This window comes from Microtus pennsylvanicus, chromosome 11, assembly GCF_037038515.1.
Source record: "Microtus pennsylvanicus isolate mMicPen1 chromosome 11, mMicPen1.hap1, whole genome shotgun sequence".
Classification (NCBI taxonomy): Eukaryota; Metazoa; Chordata; class Mammalia; order Rodentia; family Cricetidae; genus Microtus; species Microtus pennsylvanicus.
The window spans coordinates 17,834,070-17,854,704 of record NC_134589.1 but is presented as its reverse complement, the minus strand read 5'-3'; the positions used below and the strand labels follow the sequence as shown (position 1 = coordinate 17,854,704).

Genomic DNA, 20,635 nt, shown 5'->3' with positions numbered 1-20,635 from the left:
CCTGGAACTGGAGTTATAGGCAGTTGTGAGCTGCCATGTGGTTGCTGGGAATTGAACTCAGGGCCTATGGAAGAACAACCAGTGCTCTCAACCACTGAGTTATCTCTCCAGCCCCTAGAACTATTTTCTTCTAGACTTCCCCACTCCACATCTGCCAATAATATCATTAAATAACTATAGTGTTGCTGCAATTCAGATCTAGAATGTTCCCCCCAAGGCCCAGATGTTAAAGACTTTATCCCTGACCTGTGGTGCTGTTGGGCGGAACCTTTGAGCTTTAGGACCAAAGGGGAAGTCTTAAGAGGTGCTCTAGGTGGAGAGTATGGGAACTCGGGGTTCTAGTTTCCTCTCTCTAACTGTGATTGAAACACTCTGACCAAAGCAACTTAGGGAAGGAAAGGATTTATCTAGTTTACACCTCCAGGTAACAGTTTATCATGGAGCAATGTCAAGGCAAGAACCTCAAATGGGCCTGTGTGCTATGCCACAGAGCATCCTCTCTAACCAGGGAACTCACTCACAGCTGTGGAGGCAGAGCAGAGATGAGGGAGGAGTATTGTGCCTTGCTTGCAAGCTCAAGCACAGTGTGTTGGATCCTCCCACATCAATTAACAATCAAAACAAAATCCCACAGACACAGACACGCCCACGGGGTAATCTGATCTGGGAGAATCCTGCCATTGAGACCCTATCACAGGTGAATTTAGGCTGTGTCAAATTAACGGTGTGTGTGTGTGTGTGTGAGAGAGAGAGAGAGAGAGAGAGAGAGAGAGAGAGAGAGAGAGAGGTGATAAACAGGCTTTTCCCACCATGTTGTCCCTCCATGATGTCATCACAGTCCAAAACAATGGGGTTAGTCAACCATGGACAGAACCAAAACTGTGGGCCGAAATAAGCCTTCTCTCTTTTTAAGTCAGTTATCTCAGATACTCTGTTACAGCAATGGAAAGCAGACTAATATATATATATTGCATATATGTGTAGAACCATAACTAGTGGTAGAGCACTTGTCCGGCCTGAGCAAGGCTCTGGGCTTGATCTCCACCACCATAAAAAGGCAAGCAAGAGAGAAAGCATATATAATATATACAAAACTGATGGGAACCTCCTCCAGCCAATGGCCTTTGAGGGGCTGGACCAGGTTGGGCGTGGCCTTGGGTACCAAAAAGGTGCAGGCCCATCTCTGCTTGCCACACCTAGATGTTGGCTTTTGTTTCTGTTCCCCGTGTGATCTGTGAGTTCCTTTAATAAATAACCCCTTATTTATTATACCCTATTTGGAGCTAGTGTGGAATTTCTTTATTTGCCTCCTCCACATCTGATGTGCTCCCCTTTATCTGGCACCCAATGTGGGATCAAGTCCATGCTTACTGGGACATGCTTTCACGATTCCGTGGTTTAGCTTTCAAGTGAACATGGACCTTTTTTTAAAAAATATTTATTTTTATTTGTGTGTGTGTGTGCGTGTGTGTGTGTGTGCCACATATGTGTGGGTGGCTGAGGAATCGAAAGAAAAGCATCAGCTCACCTGGAGCTGGAGTTACAGGAGGTTGTGAGTCACCTGACATAGGTTCTAGGAACAAACCTGAGTCCTCTGCAAGAGTAGGAAGTGCTCTAAACTTTAGAGCTATCTCTCCAGCTCCCCCCCCCCTATTTTTTTAAGGGTCATTTTTAGAGTGTTTTAGATTCACTGCAAAACTGAGAGGGAGGTGTAATGACCTCCCATGTTCTGCTCCCCTTCTAACATCCTCTCCAGATACCGATATCCCCCATTAGAGGTACAGTGTAACCAAACGATGGGAAGCGCACTCCTGGGCTTGGACACTTGTATAGTGGCACCGCCTATCATGATTACCTTATAGAACACATTTGCTTTTCTAAAAGTGCTCCGTGCTCCACCTATTCATCTTTCCTTCCCTACTAAATTCTTGAGATCCTTAATGATTTTACTGCCTACTGTATATCAAGCCTTTTCTGCCTGGCTTCTTTCACTTAGTAATGTACAATTCAGGTGTCTTCAAGCTTTCGATAGTTTGTTTTAGCACTGAATAAAGCTGGTAACTGATGTACTAGGTTCTATATGCTGCGCTAGGGGACTGAACCCGTCATCACACGTGATTGTTCAGTTGTGTTCAACCACTGAGCTACACCCTTAATCCTTGATTATGTCAGTTACGCAACATCGACAGGCCTTCGTAAGCATCTTAACTAAATAGGTTGGTATTATTTGGAGGAGTGAGTAATTTAAAGCATTTCTCAAGGAATGCACGCTGTAACTCTGGGACACAGAAAAGGTACTGGTGACTATTTTCCTCCCTACTGTTGAAAGTCTGTATACAAGAACGGCGGCACTCAAACTTCATACTAAATATGAAATCTTCATTATGCCTAATTTCGATGTTGATATCTGGGTATTTCCGTCCAGGAACTGGGCTCCAAACTAGTTTCTACTTTTAGCTCAACAGCAGCAAATTTCCTTAAATATCTCTGTCAACTTTGCCCCGCCTACATAGCGGTACTGGGTTGGTCAGAATGCTCCCGGGGTTAGTTCGAGCCTTGAGAATTCCCGGAGTTGATTGGCGGGGCAAATCGGGACTCTTTCTGCTTTTCTGATTGGTTGCCTGTAGCCTTGGGGTGGGACACGTGGGCGCGGCTCGCCCGGGTGACAGTGAGCTCCCATTGGAAGATGAAGCCGGCCTTTCCAGAGCTTGGTGCCGTCGCCTAGGTCGCGGGGGTCGGGCCTCCTCGCGCCCACCCTTTATTGTCCTTTCTCTTGGTCAGATTTCTTGTCACTCAAGCAACTTCGAGGTCATTGGTTCAAGGGTTCCCAGAAGGCGACGGATGATTGGTTGGTTGCTGTCCCCGCCTCCAGCCAGTCGCCATTTTATTGAGCGCCGACTTCTTCCCGGCGACCGCGGCGGAGTAGCGGCTTCGGGACTGGCTTTGTGGAGGTGATCACCGCAGAGACAGGTGAGTGGCGGGCTGCATGGGAGGAACGGCGGGGCTCGAGGCCCGGGTGGTGTCCTGAGTGTCAGCGGGCAGGACACCGGAGAGCGGCCGCGGCGGCCTTCGGAAAGGGGCTGGGTCCACTGGGTTCCCCGCCTCCGTCGGGCCGGACGGCGCGGAGCGGATTGACGCCTGGCAGGCTCTGCGGCGTAGCGGTCCGCTGTCCCGAGGGAGCCAGCCTGGTGTCCCGGGCAGACAGAGCCCTTATCGGCCCCAGATTCACGGTGCGCGTGCCCGCCCCTGCGCGCGCTCACCTTGGCTACTGCTGTCGCTCGTGCCCTTGAGGTCTCACTATCATTGTCACTTGTGATCTTTCTCTGCGGACGTTTGGAAAAGGGCTCTAGAGTTGATGGATCTTACTCCAGAGGGGCCCCCTGCCCACCGTGCGTCCTAGGACCTCGGGCACCGGAGCGGGGTGATGAGCCAAGGGAAACGAGCGGGACAACCATGAATACGCTGTGCGGTGGCAAGGAGAATCTGGCACTGGGCCTCCAGGGGACTGGAAGCAGGAGGTTCCTCCCTTTCCTCCGAATGAATGGCCCTTTGAGTTTCCTGGTCTATGACACTTCTCACCCCCCACACCTCCCGGAAACATGAAAGAAATCTAGGAATTTTGAATGCGTCAAGGTACTGGACGGTTTTTAGAGCATGACAGCCCCGTGAATGAAGAAAGTAGTCATTCTTTCTTTGATCATTTGGCTCTCATATGTGTACAGAAGTGTGCTCACCCTCTCTCGGTGGAATGGAGTGGTGTGTACTTGGCCATAGTCCACGGTATTAAGCTGTTGTAGGAACTGTTGACTTTCAAAAGCCGGACTTCTGGAATTGGCCACTCTCCCCTCTGAGTCACTAGAATCTGGATGAACACACACACACACACACACACACACACACACACACACACAGAGAGAGAGAGAGACAGAGACAGAGACAGAGACAGAGAGACAGAGAGAGAGAGAGAGACACAGAGAGAGACACAGAGAGAGACACAGAGAGAGAGAGAGACTCCAGTAAAGCTTTCCTTGGTGAACAATTTGTAAAGGCAAACCATGGTTTGTGGAACAAAGGAGATTATGGGGATTTGTTTTGTTTGGGCTTTGGACCTCAAGAACGTGTTTTTGAACAGTCATTGTTGAATAGAGTATACTGGGTGTACAAGTAGTTCTGCTTTTCAGTCCGAAATATCACACCGTTCGAATAGGCAGATCCGTTAAGAGGAAGACGAACGTTCTGCAAAAACTCATCTGACGGCATTGCTTTGTCAGATGACCTGCCGGGTATTCCACTAACTGCTTATGTTTAAGCTGTTCCAGTCAATAGAATAATGACCTTCTAGGGATGATTGGAGGGGGCACAGGGAGGAGATGGTCCTTGACATGGTTACAGTAGCTGTCTTTGGTTCATGAACATTCATGGACCTTTAGAGTCAGTCATTCATATTATATCTGTTCATAAATTCTAAGATGGTCAACTCCGCCAGGTGGTGATGGCCCATGACTTTAATCCCAGCGCTCGAGAGGCAGAGGCAGGAGGATCTCTGTGAGTTTGAGGTCAGCCTAGTCTACATAGCAAGTTCCAGGACAGACTCCAAAGCTACAGAGAAACCCTGTCTCAAAAAACCAAACCAAACAAAAAACAAAAACAGATGGTCAGCACTATTGAATGCTGGATGCTAAAGTATACCCTCAACCTATCTATCTACTTGATGTGTGTCCCCAATATTGGTATCTTCAACTCTGAAACTTCCTAGTTCTTCTCTCAGTATTGGTATGGTCTGCCAGCCAAGGGCAGCTACAGTTTTTAGAGATATCGCTGTTGTACCCGTCTTAAGAGCTTTGCTTCATATTGTGGAGAACGGGGTGTCTGCTCCCTAAATTTTCATTTCAGGTGGGCTTAGAAGAAAGTATAGTTATATATTGTGGCATTTCTTCCATGCTTAAGATGACTGAAGGCTGCACATAGCATGGCATTGACTGTGTGTCTCACTTCCCACTTGGATGCTGCAGTGGAAAATACAGTTTTCTGGCAAAGCATCAGAGGAGGGCTTAGTGTTGTCTCCTTTTGAAAACAAGACACACTTTTCCTTATTGGCCAAGCTGTACTTAACTTTTACTATGAACCACTACTAATTGTGCCGTGTATTTTATGTATGCTGCTTTTATACACTTACCAATGAATATGTGTATATATATGAGATATATATATATATCTCAGAAAATAACTGTTCAACTTGCTTTTCATTCAGGTTACAGAATTCATCTACAATGGGGAATGTTTTTGAAAAACTGTTTAAAAGCCTATTTGGGAAGAAGGAAATGCGGATTCTCATGGTGGGCTTGGATGCAGCTGGCAAAACCACCATTTTGTACAAGTTGAAGTTGGGAGAGATTGTGACAACCATCCCTACCATAGGTACGTCCATGCCTGTGGCCTTTCCAGTTCATAGTTTAGCATGTTGTACTTTGATGTGTTGTTTTTTTCAAAAGTTTCATTTGCATATGTATGTGTCATGTGTGTATATGCATGTTCATATCAGGTGTCTTCTCTATCACTTTCCACCTTATTTTTTTGAGACAGAGCCTCTTCACTGAAGCCAGAGCTTGCCATTTTGACAAGGCTGACTGGCTATTAAGCTTGAGGATCTTACTGTATGACGTACACTCCCCACCCTCCGACAACATGGTTACAGACCTGCCATCAGGCCTATCTCTTTTTTGTTGTTGTTTTTTGAGACAGGGTTTCTCTGTGTAGCTCTGACTGTCCTTGAGCTCACTATGTGGACCAGGCAGATCTTCCTATCTCTGCCTCCCAAATGCTGGGATTAAAGACATGTCCCACCACTACCCACCAAGCCTTTACTTGTGAGCTGGGGAATCTAACCTCAGGTACTCATTCTTGATCAACAAGCATTTTACTCCAGCCCCTGATGTGCTTTTTTTTTTTTTTATTTTTTTTTTTTTATTTTTTTTTATTTTTTATTTTTTTGGTTTTTCGAGACAGGGTTTCTCTGTGGCTTTGGAGCCTGTCCTGGAACTAGCTCTGTAGACCAGGCTGGTCTCGAACTCACAGAGATCCGCCTGCCTCTGCCTCCCGAGTGCTGGGATTAAAGGCGTGCGCCACCATCGCCCGGCTCCCTGATGTGCTTTTTATATTGAATATTTTTTTTAAAAAAACTTTGACTACTTTAAGAATGTACATTTGAAGCCCCAGATGATGTTGTGTTATTTTGTATTTTGAGACAAGGTCTTACACTGTACAGGCTGACTTTGAACTTGTGACACTTCTTCTAATTCATCCTTCACGGTGTACCATTGTGTTCCACCATAGGTATTTCTAAGTGCTTCTTAGCATCCCTGGCACCTTCCTTGGCTTACAGGAGAGTTGTGAACAAGTTTAGGCTAAGCAGATTTAACCCTGTTTGCTTGGCAATGAGGAAAAGAGAGTAACCACTGAGATGGTAAAGGAAGGAAGCACTGCTCTCTACTCTTGCTATGGAAGTGGGACCTAGGTCAAGCCTCAGGTGGGAACTAGCCCTGCCTTTGCAGCCTCCGCTCTACCTGACTTCCCTTGGGAGTGTCTCTTTGAACCAGGTGTTTAAAGGTAGACTTTGTGTTCCTCTTGCCCTTCCTCAAGACAGATACGTGAGGTGGTATGGTATCCAGCTGAAGGGATTCAGCAGCCTGCCTTCACTGTGAACCAGCGCTGTGTTTTGTGGACTCTTTAGGAGATTTGCAAAAGCAGTTGTGACAACTTAATCTTCGCCTTGTGACTTGCCTACAAAACCAGATTCCCCAGGCTGTCATGTGCCTTTGCGCACTGTCTTTCTGGTGTGGCTGAGATGGCTCAACTTTGACCTGAGGCGCTTGCTTCAGAGGTTGAAGCATTTGAAGCACGTTATAAACTAATAGAAATGTTCACACATGCAGTTTGAAAATGTTTTAGTTCAAGATGAAAACAGCTCTCCCCAGTTATAAAAACAATAAATAGGCTGGCACGTAGCTCAGCAGGCAAAGGCTCTTTGCTGCCTGCCTGACCACCTGATTTGGTTCCTGCACCTGAGTTCGATTCCTGGCACAAAGTTGCCCTCTGATCTCCACATGGCCGTACACACACACACACACACACACACACACACACACACACACAAATAAGATAAAAATACATGCTTCTGTAAAATTTTATATGCAAAAATATATACAAGTTTTGAATAGTCTTTTTTTTTAATTTATTTATTTATTATGTATACAACATTCTGCCTTGATGTATGCCCGCACGCCAGAGGAGGGCGCCAGATCTCAGTACAGATGGTTGTGAGCCACCATGTGGTTGCTGGGAATTGAACTCATGACCTCTGGAAGAGCAGCCAGTGCTCTTAACCTCTGAGCCATCTCTCCAGCCCTTGAATAGTCTTTTAATATTCTGTTGAAGGATTTTGATGGGTATGTTTGTAAAATGAGTGCTGTTTTCTCAGTTTGCACTCAGCAGTGTTGAGATTTCCCTCTGGAATGTTCTCCTTTCTTTGCCCCTTCCCTTTTACCTAGAGAACGCTGCCAGCCTACTCTTTTGGTCTCAGTTTAAACATTCTTTCTTAGAGGCTCCTTTCCTTTTCCCTTGCTCTAAGTTTCTAGAGTATCTTGAAGTCCTTAGTAACACTTAAGATGTTTGTGGTTTATTGATTGTTCACTCTCTTCTTCCTAACAGTGTAAGTAAGGAAGCATGCATGACTTGTTCACTGTCCCCAGCATTTAATAAAACGCCTGGCCATGTTAGGTGTCTGATAGTTCATTCATCTTTGGTGAATGAATTGCATAAAGATGTGATAGTTTGTTGAACTAATGACCTCCAATGAATCACGCTTTGCCCTTGTGCCGCTTCCTTCATGGTGCTGAACTTGGCCACTTCCTTTAGCTAGGGAAACATCACCAGCATTGAAAGCTGCCACCATGTTAAGGAAGCCAGTGCCTCTAGGGGATAAAAGACCACCTTGAAAGAGAGCAGTCTGACTTGCTGGCTCCCTAGGTAAATAGAGCTAAAGAGAAGGCTGATGCCACCAATGAAGAGATGAACTGAGACCAAAAGAATGAACTGGCCTTCACTAGATTAAAAGGGACAGCAGCAGGATGTTTTTGATAACTGGTTTAGTATTCCATTATATGGCTGTATTTTAAACTAATTCATTCATAGGTGGTTAGGTTATTTGCAGGTGTGTGTGTGTGTGTGTGTGTGTGCGCGCGCGCGTGCGCGCGCAAGCCTGCCTTTCAGAGTGTCAAGGCCAGGGTTTAGCCTTGGGTATCATTCTTCAGTCTTATCTACCCCTACCTCTCCACCCCTCACTCCTAATTTTGAGACAGAATCTCTCACTGGCAGGTGAGTTCCATGCTGGTTCATCAGTAAGCCCTAGGGACCCTCCTGTCTCTGTCTCTCTAGTTCTAGGATTACAAATCCTCTAGCCCACCCCATCCAATCCCTACCCCATTTTACCCCACCCCCACCTTACCTCATCCCACTCCTACCCTCACCCCCTTCCCACCTCACCCCATCCCCGCCCTCCTTCTGGGTATTGAATTTAGGCCCTCGCACTTTATTTCCTGAGCTATTTTCCCAGCCTTTAGTGTGCTGGACTTGTTTGTTGTTGTTTAATCTTTTTAAGACACAGTCTTGCTATGTAGGTGACCTTAAACTGGCAGCCATTTTCTTACTTCATCCTCTCAAGTGCTAAAATTTCAGGCCTGTACATGGCAGGCTCACTTGTTTGTTTTTTTGTGAGTATCTTTCACTTTTAAAAAACATTTTTTTTATTTTCTATTTTATATATGTGGGTATTTTGCCTGCGTTTATATCTGTACACTACTTGTGGACCTGGTGCTTTTCGAGGCCAGAAGAGGGCATCCGATCCCTTGGAACTGGAGTTACAGACAGTTGTGAGCCACCATGTGGGTGCTGGGAATTAAACCCAGGTCCTCTGGAAGAGCAGCCAGTGCTCTAACCACTGAGCCATCTCTCCAGACCCTGCCTTACATATTTGCAAACATGTACTTTATTTCCTTGCGGTAAGCTCTGGAAGACAGCTTCACATGAGGGGTGAATATTTACTGCGCACCCCAGGCTCCCAGGCGTCTCCGAAGGCTGTGCCCAGCAGTGACAGTGGAACCTGCCATCTGACAGCAGGAAGACACTGACTGCTGCTAGGATTGTTTATTGCAGGCGAACCAATCGGAATGTCTTCCTTTGCTCTGCTTTTTCTTTTGATTAGCTGGGTGGTGGGCAGTGGGTGGTCAGAGTAGAGAGGTTTTGAGACACCAGGCACAATGAATGACAGAGTGTGAACTTTCTCCTTGTGACCTGTAACTCTTTGGTTTTCAAGCTGCTTTATAAATTAGCAGTGCTATCCAAATGTTAATTGGAGTTATCTTGAATTGTTGAACCAGTGAAAATCATAATGAAAAGTTTTTCTAACTTTCCTACTTAGGTTTCAATGTGGAGACTGTAGAATATAAAAACATCAGCTTCACAGTCTGGGATGTTGGTGGCCAAGACAAAATCAGACCTTTGTGGCGACATTACTTCCAGAACACTCAAGGTAAAGCTCGAAGTGTGCCTACTGGATGTGTCTTAGGATGGGAACCTGTGATGCCTGCTGGCACTGCCTTATGTGGGTAGCCAGCCATTCTGACCAGGGAAGTGACTTGTGACATTGTTCCTAGACATAACCCAGAAAAAGACCTGGGTTTTAACTCTTCTTAGTGCAGAAAGGTTGGAAAATGGTTAGCCTAATGGGTCTCATCTTTCAGTTAATTGAGGGATATGTCCTTAGATCAAGTGCCAATTTTTGAAGAATTTGAATTCAGTCAACTCCTTTAAATCTCCTGAGAATATCTGGAAATCACGTCCATAGGGAAAGGGATGAATAGGGCTGGCTGGAGCCCCATGATGGATCCTGTCATCTGTGTGGCCACAGTGCTTCCCTGATGGCCCTCCTGCTCCAGGTGTTTATGAGCAGGCATGGACACCCGTCTCAGATCTGCACCCTGCTCCCTTACCGGTGATCTCTGGGAAGTAGTTCTAATTCAATTGTGTCCCCAGGGGCTGTGTTTTCAGTAAATGGTGCCTTCCTGGGTCTTGTTAGTTGAAATAGACTGTTCACGTGGTTTTCTTACCCTGGTTCCCATGTCACCATATGGCATCTACACATTAATCACTTTGGAGTCTACTTAGGATATATTCGCTTTTGAAGATTCTGAAGCTGATGGAGTTTTTGTTGCATGTGTTTAACAGTAAAGACCTTAACATTTGCAGCCTTTAGGACCACACCCCAGGTTAGTTGTCCCTTTATATCTTAATGCTAATCTTTTGCTGTCACACTTGGCATGTAACTAAATTTATAGTTATTTTCCCAGCTTGTAGATTTTAGAATATGTTTCCTCAAAATAGGGTGGATTTTTAAAAAGTTTTTCTTCTTTTGAGACAAGATTATGTAACCCAGGATGGCTTTGAACTTAAAATATAGTTAGCCTTCACTATAGGACAAAATTGGCTGATTCAGCTAGGGAGGCTGCAGTGAGAAGATCCTGAGTTTTAAATGAGCCTGGACATTTAAACTGAGTATGTACAACAAGTGTGTGTCTTTATCCCCCCTCTCACGAGTATGTGTATGTATAAACTTTATATATACATACATATATATGCATGCATGTATGTATACATACACACAATATGACAACAACAACAACAAAATACATTTTTTTTTCTTGTTTTGGTTTTTTGAGACAGGCTCTGTGTGGCCCTGGCTGTCCAGAAACTCGCTTTATAGACCAGGCTGGCCTTGAATTCAGAGATCCACCTGCCTCTGCTTCCTGAGCCTTGAGACTAAAGGCATGGCCACCACTGCCTGACCCTGGCTTGTTCATTAATTAGTGAACATTTAGGTTGCTTTCCCTTTTTTGCTTTCATGAACAGTGCTGCTGTGAACATTCTTCTGCAGGTATTGGAGTTCCTCCGGCCTCTGCGTCCTGAGTGCTGGAATTATGGTGTGTGTCCTTATTTCAATTATCTTGATTTACCTGTGAGCAGAATGATTGGGTGAAAGGTTTCTCTGTTGTTGTTTTGTACTTGTATTCTGTTATTGTGTCATATTGTTTGTGTGTATGTATATATACACATATATAAAGTTTATACATACACACCCACTCTTTTGGGGATATAAACTACTTCTAAGCTTATAGGTCGTTGGTATTAAATACATTCATAATGTTGCACCATCACAATCATTGCCTGTTTTCAAAACCTACCTCATCTTGTACAACTGAAATCCAGTACCCATGAAACACTGGCCTCTCCCACCTTGAGCCCCCTGCAGCTTCTGGGTTTTCATACTTTGATGCCAAGTGTGCTCACATGATGTCAACCTAACTTCCCCAAATGAAACTCCTATCAACCTTTACCACGTAATCCTAGTGTACTTTGAATAATGTTGAGTACTCTGTTTTGTTAGGAGTTAGTTGCAAAATGGTAGTTTCTTTAAATTGTGTTATTCCTGCTGCAGACTGGCCTTGAACTCTTTTTTTTTTAAAGATTTATTTATTGTGTACACAACATTCCTCCCTTGTACGCTTGCACGTCAGAAGAGGGCACCAGACCTCATTACAGATGGTTGTGAGCCACCATGTGGTTGCTGGGAATTGAACTCAGGACCTCTGGAAGAGCAGTCACTGCTCTTAACCTCTGAGCCACCTCTCCAGCCCCTGGCCTTGAACTCTTTATTGTTGTCTTTGTGTTGTTGGGGGTTGACCAGGGCCTTTTGCAAGGACATCAAGCCACTCCCAGACTCCTTGTTACTCTTTCTCTATTTGTCTGCTGAAATTCTTTTAAATAAGGAATTTTCTGAAGTACATTTTATACAAGGAAGTCAGAAAAAATGCTTGAATCTTTATTTCCAGAGAAACCACACCATTCCCGTGGCGAAGTCTAGACTTTCACATTATGATTTAGGCCTTGCAAATAGGATGCAGTTTTGATGCTCACTGAAGTGGGTACTTATCTTGGACTGGAGCTTGGCAGCTTGGCCACCTTGCACCTTCTCTTCTGTAATAAACTAGTCCAGCTGGGTTTGGACCACAGCTGCTAAGAAATCTTAGGAAAGTCGGGTAATTTCTTCAATCTCCATCCCCTCATATTAAAAAGAGTATAATGCCTTTTGCCTAAATCCTGGGGCTCAAATGAGAATAATTTTGTAAAGTGCTCAGTCGTGCGGCTGAGAGGCCGCAGCCCTCAGAGGCGGATGGCAGTGTTCTCTGGCCACACCTTCTTCCCTCCCTATTTAGTTTCCACATTTCAGTGTCAAACTGAGGTGCATTTTGTCTTCAGTTTTCTGTTTGTAACAAGCCTAATTTTATAGAATTTCAGTAACTCTTGCTTTGGTGGAGGAAGTAGCTGTGTTCTGGGAGTGAAGGGTGGTAGTTTGGGCTTCTGAAATAGCGAGAAGGAGCTTTGTGAAGAATGGACTTGCCATCTCTGGCTGGGCCACGTCTCATCTGTGAGGAGTCTTGGATGCTGCCCCTATTTTGTCTGCCAACTTCCCAAAGGTCAGGCTGCCTTTTAATTTAAATTTTCTTCATCAGTCTGTTAAGGTCATAACAGACCTTAATGAATGCTTATAATTCTCTATTAAGACATCAAAAACTGAGCCTGGAGGTACAGGCCTGAAATCACGGCTACTCAGAATGTCAAGGGAGGACCACAAATTCAGGGTCTGCCTGGGCTGCAGAATAAATTCAAGACTAGCCTTGTCAGCTTTGTGAGATGTTTCAAAATAAAAACCCTGAGGATAAAGCTCAGGGCTAGAACTCTTTCTCAGCCCCATGAGCCCTATATAGACTAGAATTTAAACTGTCTGATTTCCTGATAACTGTAGTGTGTATAAAATAGATCATTACTTCTAATGTGGATTTTTATCCTTGTTCTGTGGGTTATTTTTTTGTTGGAGGTGGCAGATTGAGACAGGGTTTCTCTGTGTAGCCTTGGCTGTAGACCAGGCTGGCTTTGAGCTCAGAGATCCACCTGCCTCTGCCTCCCAAGTGCTGGGCCTAAGATTGTGAGCCACTGCACTCACATTGGTTCATCCATTATTGAATGGTAGTATTCCTGTATCAAAAGAAGAAGAAGAAGAAGAAGAAGAAGAAGAAGAAGAAGAAGAAGAAGAAGAAGAAGAAGAAGAAGAAGAAGAAGAAGAAGAAGAAGAAGAAAAAGAGGAAAGGATACAAAGAAAAAAGTTTCATTTCTCAGTTTACCTCCTACACACAAACACCTTTATTTTTTGTGTCTACACATACATTTTCTACAAGTGTAGATAATATAATAAATGTAATACATACATTCCCCCTACCTTCCTCCTTTCCTAGAGAGCTGAGGAGCAAGGCTGAGATCAAACCTAGAACCTTGCATATGCCAGGCAAGTGCTCTACCGCAGGGTGTTGCTGTGAGGTCAGGCTTGCCTGGAACGCATGGTTCTCCAGCTACGTAGGGCTCCGTAACAAGCTCTTGTACCGGCGTACCTTTTCTCTTTGTAAGTGTAGTCACACTGATGGTAGCTTCTTAGATCAGGACCTAGGTCAAAACAGTCTGATGTAATTCTACTTATTTTTAAGGGAAGAAGTATGTATTTTGGTTCTTGATTTTAGAGAACTGCCTGGGTCTCAGGGACACGGGCAACATCATGTTGTTGGGAGTATTCAGTAAAGGACGTGTTTTATGACATTTGGCTCTTTGAGGGGTCCACCACCCAGCTCCCAAATAAATCACACACACAGAGGTTTGTTCTTACCTATAAATGCTTGGCCTTAGCTTGGCTTGTTTCTTGCCAGCTTTTCCTAGCCTAAATTATCCCGACTGCCTTTGCCTCTTTTTCTATTTTTCTATAGCTCCTTTACTTCTTTCTCCTTGACTTGCCGAGTGGCTGGTCCCTGGTGTTCTCCTTGTTCTCGGTTCTCCTTCTGTTTATACTCTGCCTGCTAGCCCTGCCTATCCTTGCTTCTGCCTCGCTATTGGCCATTCATCTTTTAATTAGGACCATCAGGTGTTTTAGACAGCACAGTAACACAGCTTCACAGAGTTAAACAAATGCAGCATAAACAAAGTCCCACACCTGAAAACAGCATTCCCCAACAAGGACATAAAGTTATCCTTGAGTTAGGACTAGCAGAGTGCTAGCAGTCATTTCTGCTCTGTGGGGTTTGCATTGGCAGCTAAGGATCTGCTTGAATTTCCAAATCGGCTAGAGTACTTAGAATTGGAGTTCAGAATTGCGAGTAGCATCCCAGACCTATGTGGGTGGGGGCCTGAGTGTTTTCCTTCCTAATCTGGTGATACAGCAGATATAACTTTGACTCACATGAAGACTCTAAGTATGTCAGAAATCCTGAGAGCGCTTGTCTTCTGGGTAGGCTGCCTGGAGGGCCTGGGACACATGGAGGCCTGGGCGGAGGGTCAGGCCTGGTTCTCTCCCTTGGACTGTTGTGAAACCTCAGTGTCATCTGACCCTGCTTCCGTTTCCCTACCAGAGTCTCCTCCTGCAGAGCCCCCATGAGCTGGGTCTTAAGCTGGGCACCTCTAGCAGAGTTCTCTGAGGCTCCCTTTCTCTGCAGTCCTCTGCCTCTGTCCTGGGGGCTTCTCGTGATTTCTTCCTGCTTGTCTTCTGTCTCCTCGTTGAGGCCTCCAGAGCTTCCTGACTCAATGCCATGGCCCTTCTGATGTCAAAGATAGCTGTCAGTCTCTCGCCAAGTGTTTTCTTCCAGGAGTTTCCCTGGTTAAATCACTTGGCCAGTGTCTGATGCCTTGTCCCGCTAGCTCTTTGAGACCTCCAGTGTACCTGTGACTTAAGTGTTAGGGTCCGACTCTAACAGAGTAATATTCCAGGGACCATCTGATCGATGCCCAGAAATCAGCTTGTCATCGCCCACACCCCAGAAATGGAGTAGCTGTCACTACTGGGAGTTCAGCCGAGGATCACGCAAGTTCTTTTGGCAGCTGCTTCTCATTTCTGTCTCAAAGGCCTTGCTGTCAGCCAACTGCCAACTTGCTACTGTTGTTGTCCTGTGGAATACTGACAGGACTCTTCCCCAGTCTGTGCTCACCCCTGCACATTCTTCCTGCCTTACTGCTGCCTTCAGCAATGTGGCAAATCTGTACAGGGGTCAGCTATTCCCTAGGTGTGGTGTGGTAGCTCCTGGTGCCTCCTTCAGCCTGCCTGGGTTTCTCACCTGCTGGGACTTCTCTACTGATCTATGGGTGTGTCAAGGCTCTGACAACCATAACCCAGAGCTGGACTGCACTTCACAGTATAAGATTCCCTCACTTCTGTCATCGGCTGTGGTAGGATTGGGGTCCCCCAGCCGCCCTGACTTCCTGCTGGATGGTTACAGTCTGGCAGTTTTCACCCCACAGGCAGGTCTGATAGCTTGTGAGGATGAATCCCAGACCTCTCGGCATAGAGCTGTCCTTACAATCAGTGTGAGTGCAGCAAAAAAAAGTTAGTGCACAGTCAGCGGGAAGACCCGGAGGGTGCCTGCCAGCCACAGCTCCTGTTGGCCGCTGCCCCCAGGTTCCAGGAGCGGCACCTGATTCTGCTAGTGCATGGTTGGAAGACAGTGAACAGAAGTGCCACCAGGGAAGTTTCCCTGAGCTCTTGTGGACCTTGTTTTTATTGGACTTCGTTACAGGCACATGGAGCGAATCACTTGGCCGTGTGAGTCAAACCCCAGCTGCCCTCCCTTCCCCAGGGGCAGTTTCAGTAGTATAAACTAGCAGAGGTGGACTCCGCTCCCACTGGAAGTGCTGGCCACAAAAGAGCAACCAATGCTTTACCGTAGGTGTCCATAAGAATCTCGACATTCTCAGAAAGGCGACCTACAAATGTTGAGGGTTTCACAGCTTTTAGGTTCTTTTTGGGTATGTATAGAAGGACAAACAATTGCCCCCTTTTTTCCATGGGGGGACAAAAGGTTTCATATGGCTTAGAATGTCCAACAACATCCAACACTGTTCACCTGGGAGTTGCCAGGCCAACTGCTCGTTTTTATGTTAACCGTCCCTTCCTTCAGTCCTTTGTGCCCCCAAGGCCTCACACCTGCTTCCTGAAGAACCAGGTCCAAGACAGCAGACCTGCTCCCAGGCCTTCGGTTAAGGCTCTGTTTTAGGGCAACATCCTCAGATGCTGTTCATGTATAAACCGTGCTCTTCCAAAACCCTTTCCCCTCTGAGGTGGAAAGCAGGCGACTAGTAACTAAGCCTAACTTTTCTTTATTCCCTCTGGTTAGTCTGGTAAGGATCCTTCTGAACGAGACAGGAGAGACGAATGTGGAAGCTTCCCAACTGTGGAGATTATATAGACTTTCCCAAAAGGAGTAATGGGGGGTGACAGGGTCAGCTCAGCCTGACCTTGACCTTGTGTGCGATATTTCTGCCTCAGCACCTCCCTCAGTGCTGGGATCCCAGGCCTGAACTGTGCTCCTGCTGCCACTGCCTCCAGCAGAGCCTTGCCAGGAGCAGGGAGCAGCTGTGTGGATAGAGGAACAGTGGTTCTCTCCGGGTTCATGTTACTAACATGCTTGGGATTTCTTTTCAGGTCTGATTTTCGTGGTTGACAGTAATGACAGAGAGCGGGTCAACGAGGCCCGGGAAGAACTAACCAGAATGTTAGCAGAAGATGAGCTCCGAGATGCAGTTTTATTGGTGTTTGTAAACAAACAGGTATGCAGTTGTTAGCTTTCCGAACACTGAGACTGAAATTTACTGCCAGATGGCTCATTTAAATGTATAGATATCTAAATTAGATGTCTGCCTCCTCCTCACCAGTCCCAACCACCGCCTCTCCTCCATCTCCTTTTTATAATGTCTCATAGTCACTCTGAAAATACTAATGGGGCACCCGCTAAGTTCCCAGCTTTGCTGCAGGTACTTAGCAATGAACACGACACAAGGCCCTGCATTTGTGTTTGCTCTGAAGTGGGAGGAGAGGCAGTGAATAAAGACTCAATATGTCTGGAAGCCAGTGTTGTGAGGGGGTGCAGAAGGGCTGTGGGAAGTGCTGGGAGTGACTCTTAGATTTGAGCCAGTACTGAAGGGAGCCACAGGTTCCAGAAGCAAAATGTGGGGGTGGGGGGGCAGAGGGCAGCTTGGGGAGGAAGAGGCTCATCTAGAAAGGGAAGGCCATGAAATGGGGGAGGAAGGCAGGTGCAGAGCTGCTCAACCTCTGGGTCTGAGCAGAACTGAATGTCAGGGCTGTGCGTCCCCTTCTGCTTTCCCCATGCAGCTGAGGTCGTGCTGGAAGGACAGTGCTGTCACTTGAGACTGGCCAGCCTTAGTTTCTCTTGTCAGCCCCACTCTAGACATGACCTCCTGAGGGGGTGCCTCCTGATTCACTCGCCTGCACCTTGTGCTCATAGGGTGCTAGGCAGCTTCACTCTGGACACAGCAGGCTTTAAGCAAGAAAACAGTGGCTTTGTTTTTAATGATTAAAAACCGAACCCGTCCAAGGTAGAAATTTGAAAAGCAGTTTAGAATGTCAAGTAGAACACCTTCCCTGTGTGCATGTGGACGTGTGAAGAGTCCCTGGGACTGTGTGGCTGGGGAGTGGGGGCAGCGCTCTCACACTGAGACTTAGACAGCTCCTAAAAAAGCAGTATTCCATTAAAAGAAAGCCAGCATTACCTTCTGGATGCCACCTTCCGTTCCTCTCACTTTGATTGTCGGATAAAACAGCCAATTTTTTGTATGTCTTTCTAGAGATAAAACTTTCTATGTCTATATAAACAATTATGTGATTATATTTCTATTTAAATTCCAGAGGTTATGGTATCACTGTTTTGTAACCTGTATTTTCGCTTAGCATACACTTGACATTCTTTCATATCAGTACATCTAGATCTTCCTTTGATGCTAATCTAGTCCAGCTGGTTTTAGCTTACTGCGTGGGTAACCCAGGTATGGGTCAGAGAAAAGAGAAAGCTTTCTGCCTTACTTTCTAGTTAAAAGAAACATGATATATAATTAATACCCTGAGTAAATAACTTTTATCAAATGGTCACACATAGGGATGCTATGATAAAAAGATGAAGTAAGCCAGTTAGAGGCCCCAGAGCCTGGCAGGCCATGGTGGCAGCTTTGGCTCTTCTCTGGGAGAGGGGACACTCTGGTGTGGCTTTGATAGGAGGGTGTGATCTGACTAGGCATTAGGGGCAAGCACGGAAGCAGGATGAGCCATGAAGAGCTTGTTTCCATTATTCGGGTGAGGAACTATGGTGGCATCAGATCAAGGTGGTGGCAGAGAGGCTGAGAGAGGTGGTCAGATTCTGAACCAGTTCTGATGGTAGGGCCGTAGGGATTTCCTGTTGTGTGGACTGAGAAAGAAAAAGTGAAGGTTTTGGGCCTGAGTAACTGAAATAGGGATGGTGGGTCGGGTACGTTTTAGAGTTAAGTCCTATTGTGTCGCACGGATACAGTTGGTAAACTGCCTGCTTGTTTCCTTTAAGGATCTTCCTAATGCCATGAATGCAGCGGAGATCACAGACAAGCTCGGCTTACATTCCCTTCGCCAGAGAAACTGGTACATTCAGGCTACATGTGCCACCAGCGGAGATGGGCTCTACGAAGGCCTGGACTGGCTCTCCAACCAGCTCAAAAACCAGAAGTGATCAGAAACAGCCCATTCCCCGTGCATTGTGGCAAAGCCAGCTGGCCTTTCCTGTGTGCATGTGAGCGTGTGAGGAACCCATGGGGCTGTGCAGCTGGGAGTGGGGGCGGCTTTCTCACACCGTGCCTTATACACGCTATAGGAAAACCAGTATTCCATTTCAAGAAAACCAGTGTTACATTTTGAATGCTACCTTCCATTTCACTAGCTTCGATGGTCATTTTTGCTGAGGCCTCCCCTGGGTGTGATAGCTAGAACATCTCCAGGCTGGAAAAGAAGACAGCTGGAGCCAGACAGGTCCATTGTTGCAATCCTGGGTCTGGCATCTCCACACACCCGGAATCCTGTTGGATTTCAGTGTCCTTTTGTGAAAAGAAAGGAAGGAACTGTCATTTTTCCCCATCGTGCCAAAGCTAGCAGCTCACTTGTATGCTTTAAAGCAATCGCAAGAGGAGATCTGTGATTACCACAGGTGTGAAGAGGCTCCAGGGGGGACCGCTTCCCGAGTTCTGTTAGTTCAGCCCAACTTGGTTAGCTTGTTTTAGTCCAAGGAATTTGTGACTTTTTTCATTAGAGTATCAAAGACTAACACTAGAGAAGTTTCCAGCCTGTCCCTTACTTGCCAAATGGAGACCCTGTGGGCTGGTGGCCCAGCAGGAGGCCAGGACTCTTCCCCCCCAAGGCACATGGTCCACAGTGGAGCGCAGGTTGGCTGGAGGAAGTGAAGGGAGGTGGCTCTTGTGTTCTGGCATCACTGTCTTGGCCCTCGAGGCTGCTGCTCCCACTTCCTGCTCTGTGCTGAATGTTCTTCGCAGAAGCGGTTACTCCTGGGTGGAGTCGTCCCTGTGTCCAATTGTCTGTAGACCTTTGGTTAGTATCTGTTTGCTGAACTGCACACTCATGAGTTCTGAGTTTGTGAGACAGTCATGAGGTTGATATAGGGGATGAAGCTCCCAGTGACCCCTTGTACTCCCTGGGTTGGTGCTAAACTTTGCTCTGAGAAGCATCTTTTACCTGGACTGCTCTGGTGGCATGGACTCCCTCCTCAATGGCAGTAGTGGTCCAAGAGCTGTTTGGGAATGTGTGCTGTGTTGTCCTGCAGATAGTGATAGATAGGAAGGTCCGGAGAGGGGCTGGGTTCAGCTCCAAGCCCTCTGGCCATACAACTCTTGGCCACATTTTACTTAAGCCCTTCTGCTTAACCTTTTAAAACCCCTTTCAAAAAAAATCTTGATTCCTATTTTAGGAAGGGGAATGCAAGTTTAATTTCAAGGAACATGATAAATCTGCTCATTGGTAACAAAGTTATACTAGGAAAAATTCTATGCCATTGTGAATGTGGGCTGTGATGAGTCTTTAACAATCCTCTTAAAGAATGTTCATTGCAATACTGGCGACTGAGTCCAGATGTGATTTTTGACACAGAGGAATTCCTGCAAAATGTTGAAATTGTACACCTCCCGTTGGCAGGGAGTCTCTTGCCCTTTGTAATTATGCTTAGTGTGCCTGGCCTGGTGCTAGGCCGCAGTAACCGTGGTGATTGGTTAGACAATAAAGAACTTACTTGGGAAGGAGGAGACATGGCGATGTACTCCTGATGTGTGAACTGAGTCCCGTCTCTCTCCTCTTATTTCTGACTTTCTCCTACACACAGGACACACCAGGAGGTGCGGCCCCACCCTCCGACCCCTGGCTACCCCCTCTCTGGCACTGCCATATCACGTCTCACATAGCTTTGGAACTGAGGCGTAACGAGTAGGGGGCTTCACTCTGGTGGCTCTGGATAGAGGCCTGGGCTTTGAAAGCCACTTTAGCGTCCATCTTGCCTGGTTCTCCAGCCACTCGCTGTTAGCCTCGGTGCCCATCTGTGAACTCAGAGGGGCGAGGACTAAAGGATACAGGCTTCTGAATGCCTTGCTCTGCTCCTTCCCCAGGTAGCATGGC

The 20,635-nt window shown here is 46.3% G+C and overlaps 1 protein-coding gene across 1 annotated transcript; it reads left to right on the top strand.

Moving 5' to 3' along the window:
- The first annotated feature begins 2,881 nt into the window (after nt 1-2,881).
- LOC142859904 (ADP-ribosylation factor 2) lies at nt 2,882-20,301 on the top strand. Its single transcript, XM_075990469.1, has 5 exons — nt 2,882-2,970; nt 5,252-5,418; nt 9,476-9,586; nt 16,625-16,749; nt 18,531-20,301. The coding sequence occupies exons 2-5, from the start codon at nt 5,271-5,273 to the stop codon at nt 18,690-18,692; spliced, it is 546 nt and encodes a 181-aa protein (XP_075846584.1). The 5' UTR covers nt 2,882-2,970; nt 5,252-5,270; the 3' UTR covers nt 18,693-20,301.
- The last annotated feature ends 334 nt before the right edge of the window (nt 20,302-20,635 follow it).

Coding starts and splice junctions, on each gene's coding strand:
- LOC142859904 (XM_075990469.1), top strand. CDS start 5,271: ATGGGGAATGTTTTTGAAAAACTGTTTAAAAGCCTATTTGGGAAGAAG. Junction 9,587..16,624: donor TTACTTCCAGAACACTCAAG/GTAAAGCTCGAA, acceptor ATTTCTTTTCAG/GTCTGATTTTCGTGGTTGAC. Junction 16,750..18,530: donor TGGTGTTTGTAAACAAACAG/GTATGCAGTTGT, acceptor GTTTCCTTTAAG/GATCTTCCTAATGCCATGAA.